This window comes from Engraulis encrasicolus, unplaced genomic scaffold (genome assembly GCF_034702125.1).
Source record: "Engraulis encrasicolus isolate BLACKSEA-1 unplaced genomic scaffold, IST_EnEncr_1.0 scaffold_44_np1212, whole genome shotgun sequence".
NCBI classification, from domain to species: domain Eukaryota; kingdom Metazoa; phylum Chordata; class Actinopteri; order Clupeiformes; family Engraulidae; genus Engraulis; species Engraulis encrasicolus.
The window spans coordinates 32,501-40,598 of NW_026945753.1; the positions used below are offsets into that span (position 1 = coordinate 32,501).

Below are 8,098 nucleotides of genomic sequence, written 5' to 3' on the forward strand. Positions count from 1 at the left end.
GGACCAGTGGACTAACCACGTTTCCCATGGGTCCGACTCCCGTTCTGCACAGTCATGGCGCGATGCGAGTGAGCACGACTCGTCAGATGGATCTGACCAAAGCTCTAGCGAGCCAGATTCACACACTCCGCGTCACCGTCGCCGGCGGCGACAGAGATGGGTCCAGCACGACTCATCCCTGTCCCATAGCGCGACAGACTTAACAGACTAACCTCAGACATCAGTCTCACAGACTAAATTTGCATACTTCGCCAAAGCCATAAATATGCATCATAAGTCTTAGTCACAGTTAACCACCTACTAACCAACACTGTACATTCCATCACACTATGCAAGATTATTATATGCGATCCCATTTTACGCACGCATGCTTTAGACAGTGCATAGGCAAGCAGACCTTTCAGGGCCCGAAGGAAAGCGCAGCGCCAACCTGACTAACAGCAGCGTTATGGTAAACCAGCACGAAAGTACCATTAGTAAAATGCACTCACATTAATATATCTAGTTGTAGTTTTGGCAATGTTACATTTGTTTGTTATTCACACACGGTAAGATGGAGCACATCCATCTCTCCAACCTCACTCCACAGTGTATCCACATACACGCCTCATGCCACGGCATCCTTCACAACAACAACACAACTGACACTGACCACATGGCTATGTGATTGACAGCTGCAGACGTCAAAAGCTCTGCCATCAGTAGTGTCCACGAAGATTAGGCTAGCTGACACATGGTTCCACCATTCCCCCTCACCATGCCTTTTCTTCACTTTCTTCTCTTTCTTCTCTCTTCTCTTTTATTATTTTTCATGATTTTGTTTGTTTGAATTTAGATTCTAGACAGATAAAATCTATTGCCCAAAGTGCTATGCCCATTCTCAGCCCAGAGTGCTACTGCATGGACTATTCATATGCCCATCACATGAACTTTTCCAAAGGACACTCCACAGGAACCGTCCTTGGACCTCACAGCATCATGGACATAGCGCGCTCCAGCGCACAGTGGAATTACCATATGGACAAACATTGGATTACCACTTTTGGACAAATGAACTTAAACAGGAGTAAAGTGCCATGTGCCTATCAAAGAGACACTGCAATCTTCCTTCGATAGCCAAAAGGGGGAACTGTAGGCATTATTACCCCTAAAGTTTAATTCATTTCCACTTATTTTACGAATGGCCACCATTTTGTAAAATACAGCCACCATTTTCTCTCTATACTGTACCTGGTTCGGATTACGTGGCTCAGCCCCGCCCCGTATGTATAAAACCCCTGGTCAAGGTATGCATAGAGCTCTGTCGCCTATTCCCCTAGGCCCGACGCCCTAGGCCGGACCCCGACTTCCCCATCGAGATGTGAGAAGTGCCGGGACACGTCTCCTTAGAGGGACGGCTATTTTAGAAATTATTGAAACTGTAAGTTATCTTGGCAGGTTAACACTACGGTCGATATATTTCTTCCTTCAACCGGTTTTCGTTTGTATTGCATTTGACTTTTGCGGACACTGCTAGGAGAGCAGTGAGTCAGGAACCACGAGGAACCCACGTGCTATAGGATAACTTTTGTACGGACAATTGTTAATCTTTTTACTGGTACCGAACAGGACCTCGCCTAGAGTCCACGGAGACTCGGCTGAGCCTGATTGTCTGTTCCCCAAGAGAGTGGACAGCCGGTACAGTTACTACGCGTGGAGCGGACCTGCGTGCACCCCTTTCTCATTGGACCTTCGCAGGACGGCACCGCAAAGACAATCGGACTACACAACGAAATACCACCTTCCTTTTCCCCGTTCAACGAAGCAAGACTTCTGTGGACACATTGCAACCTCGTGCCCCGGAACGGCGCGTGGTATCGCTCGGACCCCAGACAGTAGCCTACCCGAGCAGCTTGGAGAACAAAGGAAACTCGCGCGCACAGCGACGCGCACACCCACTTCGCCCGAGAGATCAAAGGAATTCTCTCTCTCCCTACCAAGGATAACGAGTAAGCACTGAGTTTGGGCAAAGATATTCAGTTAGAACTGTTACATAGCTTTGAGGAGTTGTGTTTAAATATCCACACTTGTAGAGTGTGATATATTTTATTTTGGGTTATTTTGTTCTATCTGTTCTTTCTTTTCTTTCTCTCTTTCTCCCCTCTCATCACCACAGATAGCCACACGCTATTCTTAGTTTACATTAGTTGCAATATTGCCATAGGCCATACTTGCACCCACATGTAAATTACCCACTCACAGAGATACACGTACCAGTGTTTTAACCCATTGAGTTATCGAGTCGAGGACGTAAGCTATTGTCGGAAAAGAGCGCCAAGCGCTCCCTTTTCCTCCCCCCACACATACTGTAAAGCCTTTAGACAAAGGACAGTATTCTCTGATTAGCTTGAATTCTATCTTGAAGATAAGTTCCCGCTTTATCAGCCGAAAGCTTAACGCCCCTCCTCATGTCTCATATTTCGGTCCTGCGCGCAGCGCTGCGCAGAATCATTCGAACCATAGTTCATAGAACATACATCTCTCTCTCTCTCTCTCCTCCCACCGCTCCGCACACGCGGTGTCAGAGATGCGCGGCGCTCACCGAGCGCACGCCTCCTCCTATTCTCTCTCTCTCTCTCTCTCGCATAGCGTACCCACACACACACACACACACACACTGAGCGCATCCTCTCATACCCCGTGTATATATTGTATATTTTACCTAAGTTCTTATGCCCTGCAAGTCACATTGACTGTATCAGTGTTATGACCGGATGATGCTTTTACAATAAATGTACATTGTGGTGAACTGTGTTTGTCTTATTTGAACAATTTCTACGAAGTCAACCAGAAAAGAATTCACACAAAACCTTCAGATTATTTGTCAATAATGGTCATGATTTTATGAGACGGTCATGAACCGTGTTTTATGCAATCATTAATTAGACAATTTACGATTAAAGTACACACCTACACATTATTGATACCCAACGTGAAGAGTTTAACACACTCTTCATGCATCATTTCTTATACTCTTATTCCTCACATATAGTAATAACACATTACATATTTGGAACTGTATAAGAATTGTATACTTATTAATGTAATTATAATTACATTTACTGTACTTCCCTTACATTTAACGTCGTACCCATTAATTGTAGTTGACCCTACATATTTTGTTGCCCGGGTGTGAGGAAGAATAGTCCTCGCACCCAATAATGTAATTCCGATTGCATAACTGCAATTGTACTTACAATAGCCATGAATTAAAGACATAAATATTACTGATGTTGAAACATACTGACAACATGTTTCCAGTCTTATGTCTTAAATTACTAGCTTAATAGCATGCATTTAGCACAAGAAATGATTTTATGAAATGGTTGTAATTTCTATTGATAAAAAAATGTATAGACGTGCAGCATCACTTGTGTTTCCTTCTGTCAGGTGAGTCTCTTCATCTGTCAGAGTTGAGGATTGTGCTGCTGGGATACGAAGATGCTGGGAGGAGTTCATCAGGAAACACCATCCTGGGCAGAGAGGAGTTTGATACTGTAGGAATAACAGCTCAGTGTGTGAAGAGACAGGAAGAAGTAGCAGGAAGACATGTCACTGTGGTGGAGACTCCAGGATGGTATGGGAAATTTACTGTGGATGAAACATCCAAAATTACCAAAGAAAAGATTGAGCTCAGTGCATCTCTGTGTCCTCCTGGACCCCACGCTCTACTGCTGGTCATACGTGTGGATAGATCATTCACTGACAAACTAAGAAGATCGGTGCAGCAACACCTGGAGCTTCTGGGTGAGAGAGTGTGGAGTCACACTATAGTGCTGTTCACCTGTGGAGACTGGCTGGGAGACGAACCCATTGAGCAGCACATTGAGAGGGAAGGAGAGAGTGTGCAGTGGCTGGTAGAGAAATGTGGGAACAGATATCATGTCTTCAACAACAAGAGGAGAGATGACCACATGCAGGTCACACATCTGATGGAGAAGATAGAAGAGATGGTGGCAGCAAACAGAGGACAGTGTTATGAGGTGGAGAGATGGAGAATAGAAGAGTTGGAGAAGAAGAGGAGGAGCGATGAAGAGAGAGCGAAAGAGAGGATGATGAATGTGAAGAGAGAGAGGGAATCACTCCGATCTCAAATGGGTGAGTTGGGGTATATTGTTTCTTTCTTTTTTTTTTTTTTTAATATATAAAAAACATAAATAGTGTTGTCTCCATTGTTGTGGATCTAAGAGTTGCATTCTCCCTCAGTCATTAACATAAAACATCGATTACAAAAACACATACAACTTTCTGATTCTAAAACCGAATCCCTTTTCCATTAGGCCACTACTGTCTCATTAAAACAACACCAATGGAAGCATTATTAGCCATGAATTAAAGACATAAATATTACTGATGTTGAAACATACTGACAACATGTTTCCAGTCTTATGTCTTAAATTACTAGCTTAATAGCATGCATTTAGCACAAGAAATGATTTTATGAAATGGTTGTAATTTCTATTGATAAAAAAATGTATAGACGTGCAGCATCACTTGTGTTTCCTTCTGTCAGGTGATTTTCTTCATTTGTCAGAGTTGAGGATTGTGCTACTGGGAATCAAATATGGAGGGAAGAGGTCATCAGGAAACACCATCCTGGGTAGAGAGGAGTTTGGTGCTGCAGGGAGAAAAGCTCAGAGTGTGAAGAGACAGGGAGAAGTAGCAGGCAGACATATCACTGTGGTGGAGGCTCCAGGATGGAATATTGTAACTACAGAATACACACCCACCATGACCAAAGAGGAGATTGAGCTCAGTGTGTCTCTGTGTCCTCCTGGACCCCATGCTCTACTGCTGGTCATAGGGTTGAATAGATCGTTCAAAGAGGAACTGAGAAGATCAGTGCAGCAACACCTAGAGCTTCTGGGTAAGAGAGTGTGGAGTCACACTATAGTGCTGTTCACCCGTGGAGACCGGCTGGGAGACACACCCATTGAGCAGCACATTGAGAGTGAAGGAGAGAGTCTGCAGTGGCTGGTAGAGAAATGTGGGAACAGATATCATGTCTTCAACAATAAGAGGAGAGATGACCACATGCAGGTCACACAGCTGATGGAGAAGATAGAAGAGATGGTGGCAGCAAACAGAGGACAGTGTTATGAGAACCGTAAGTTATTCATCCTTCAATGTAAGAAATTAAATTATATATTTTTTTAGATAAGTCTCTAATTAATGTTTAAATTGTGAAATGGAATGAGTGTAAAGGCTGCTGTTTCATAGTGAAGGGGGGAGCAAAGCTAGTCTGGCTCTCATGCAGACCCTTCGTGCATCTTCGTTAAACTTTGTGAGCTCGCTCAAGGGTCTGGAAATCTTAGACGAGCCCGAATGGAATCAGATATTTGACAGCCTGTCCAATCAGAATCCCGGGGCAGGGTACATACAAGTCAGTGGTTGAAGTATATTTTGCTATATCGGCTCAGACGAGTTTGATTTTGTCAATCGATGTAGACAAAGCACGTGAGCGAGTACTTGTTGTCACAATGTGGGTGGTAATAAAAGCAGCACATTTAAAGTCGGCCACAAATATGAAAGACATGATGGGCTCGCACCAGTTTGATCTACAAACACATCACGTGTGAGTTGTGTTGGGACAGGTGGAGAGGTCGAGCTGAAATGGGGACCTGCGCAAACTTGTGTAGGGGTGTAAGGCAAGACTCATATACAATGTACATACGTGAGCGAGTTGTTGACCAACCAGTTCATGGGAGCTTGACCTCAGAGGCGGTCTGCAGACGAGCATCAACGGGGATAAGCAACTGCAGGGGTTATACTGCAGTCACATTCATCCTGCGATAGTTTGACATCATGTGACATCTCACCTCATCGATGCAACATGACTGAAATTTTGAAGTTTGACAGGAAATGTAACCGTCATGCAGCATTTTCATCCAGAGTGCATTTCTGTCCACGTGCGCATACATGCGTCGATGACTAATCGAATGCCCTTAGTACGTGATTTTTTAAAAAGCCACATGAATTCTCCAATCAGGTGCGAGCTGTTTTGAACTCACCTACACCTTTTCAGAGCCAAGCGATTGACAATGTTCCAGATGATTTGCGTGAGAACCAGGTTAGAGAAAAGTAATGTGTTTTAGAGGAGGGAGCATCGGAGAGCAGGTGCAGAGTAGTAAGCAGAGGAATAGAGAGTAATAAGTAATGCATTTTAGAAGACAGCATCAGAGAAGAGAGGTGCAGAATAGTGATATTAAGAAAAGAGAGAACAGAGGAGGAGAGTAAGGGAGGGGAATAAAAGAGTTTCAAATGTGTAGCCTTATTTTGGGGTGCGTTTCCTGGTAACACTGGATCTTACATTCATAGACATTTTTATGCCTTCTTCCCAAATATTGTCATATGAAACAATGTGCATATCTCAGATCATTCTTAAAGGGATAAAGGATTTGTCAAATTGAAGGTTTGAAAGTCTGTAGTCCCAAGAATGAAATAAATACATATACGCACACATTTGACATCTCATATGCACCTTATCACACTATACACTGTCACACTCCATAAACTGTATAATAACTCATTATCTCTAAATACACTTTAACAGGAAAAGAGCAACAACGGCCTCTACGAAAAGCACGCAGCTATGGCGAGGTTCCACCAAGCAGTAAGTCATGTGTTGTACATGTAGTGCTGAATTGAGCTTTGTGCTTTGTCTTTGACTTCATCTGTTTGTGTGTGTGTGTGTGTGTGTGTGTGTGTGTGTGTGTGTGTGTGTGTGTGTGTGTGTGTGTGTGTGTGTGTGTGTGTGTGTGTGTGTGTGTGTGTGTGTGTGTGTTGATGTGTAGTGGGTGGAGCATCCAGCCAGGACTATGACCGCTGGTCTCTCTCCAGCACGTCATCCAGCTCCTACAGATCACATCCAGGACCAGGAGAACAGCAGCCACGGCCGGTCAGGAATGCACAAAGCTATGACTTTATTCCTCCAAGAAGTAAGTGATGTTTTGTGTCCATTGTGTTGTAATGTGCTGTGATGAGTTTAAGTGTGTCTTTAAGTGCTTCATCATCGTGTGTGCGTGTGTGTGTGTGCGTGTGTGTGTGTGTGTGTGTGTGTGTGTGTGTGTGTGTGTGTGTGTGTGTGTGTGTGCGTGCGTGCATGTGTTGATGTGTAGTGAGTGGAGCATCCAGCCAAGATGATGACCGCTGGTCTGTGTCCAGCACTCCATCCAGCTCCTACAGATCACATCCAGGAGAACAGCAGCCACGACCGGTCAGGAAAGCACAAAGCTATGACTTTATTCCTCCAAGAAGTAAGTGATGTTTTGTGTCCATTGTGTTGTAATGTGCTGTGATGAGTTAAAGTGTGTCTTTAAGTGCTTCATCATCATGTGTGTGTATGTGTGTGTGCGTGTGCGTGTGTGTGTGTGTGTGTGTTGATGTGTAGTGAGTGGAGCATCCAGCCAGGACTATGACCGCTGGTCTCTGTCCAGCACGGCATCCAGCTCCTACAGATCACATCCAGGACCAGGAGAACAGCAGCCACGACCGGTCAGGAAAGCACAAAGCTATGACTTTATTCCTCCAAGAAGTAAGTGACATCTCAGACTTTCTAATTCATTCTTCTGCAAATGGAATTATTAAGCATTGACTTACACTAATCAATATCTTGTGTGTGTGTGTGTGTGTGTGTGTGTGTGTGTGTGTGTGTGTGTGTGTGTGTGTGTGTGTGTGTGTGTGTGTGTGTGTGTGTGTGTGTGTGTGTGTGTGTGTGTGTGTGTGTGTGTCTGTGTCTTTGTTTGTGTGTTAATGTGTAGTGAGTGGAGCGTCCGGTGAAGACACTGAACGCTGGTCTGTCTCCAGCACCGCCTCCAGCTCCCCAAGCTCCTTGTATGGATCAATCAGGTCTACAGTGTCTTTCCAAAGTTCTGGTTATGAGTCTTTGAGTTCTGGAGGTTCTGTTCGTAGTTTTGGTTCTGAAAAGATGGAATTGGCCAAACGAATGGGCCTCTCCAACATTCTTGAGGTATATGATGAATCAGAGCACATACACGAGGACACAAGAGAGAAGAAGCCATCAAGAAAGGACAAGTACATAGATTTTGATTGTCCATAA

General features: G+C 44.3%; 2 protein-coding genes across 2 annotated transcripts in view; both read left to right on the top strand.

The window, feature by feature from the left end:
- LOC134444079 (GTPase IMAP family member 9-like) overlaps window positions 1–4,257 on the top strand; it is a 5,348-nt gene extending 1,091 nt beyond the window's left edge. The window contains exons 2-3 of the mRNA XM_063193545.1: window positions 3,430–3,992; window positions 4,246–4,257. Of these exons, the coding sequence (XP_063049615.1) occupies window positions 3,430–3,992; window positions 4,246–4,257 (575 nt within the window). The remainder of the gene's footprint in view (window positions 1–3,429; window positions 3,993–4,245) is intronic.
- A 156-nt stretch (window positions 4,258–4,413) lies between these two features.
- Window positions 4,414–8,098, top strand: LOC134444080 (GTPase IMAP family member 9-like). Its single transcript, XM_063193546.1, has 4 exons — window positions 4,414–4,429; window positions 4,553–5,146; window positions 6,593–6,652; window positions 7,800–8,098. The coding sequence occupies exons 1-4, from the start codon at window positions 4,414–4,416 to the stop codon at window positions 8,096–8,098; spliced, it is 969 nt and encodes a 322-aa protein (XP_063049616.1).

What these genes read in the sequence shown, in the direction of transcription:
- LOC134444080 (XM_063193546.1), top strand. An exon ending in AGGACAGTGTTATGAGAACC is followed by an intron (nt 5,147 to 6,592) that starts GTAAGTTATTCA and finishes ACACTTTAACAG; the next exon opens with GAAAAGAGCAACAACGGCCT. An exon ending in TGGCGAGGTTCCACCAAGCA is followed by an intron (nt 6,653 to 7,799) that starts GTAAGTCATGTG and finishes GTTAATGTGTAG; the next exon opens with TGAGTGGAGCGTCCGGTGAA.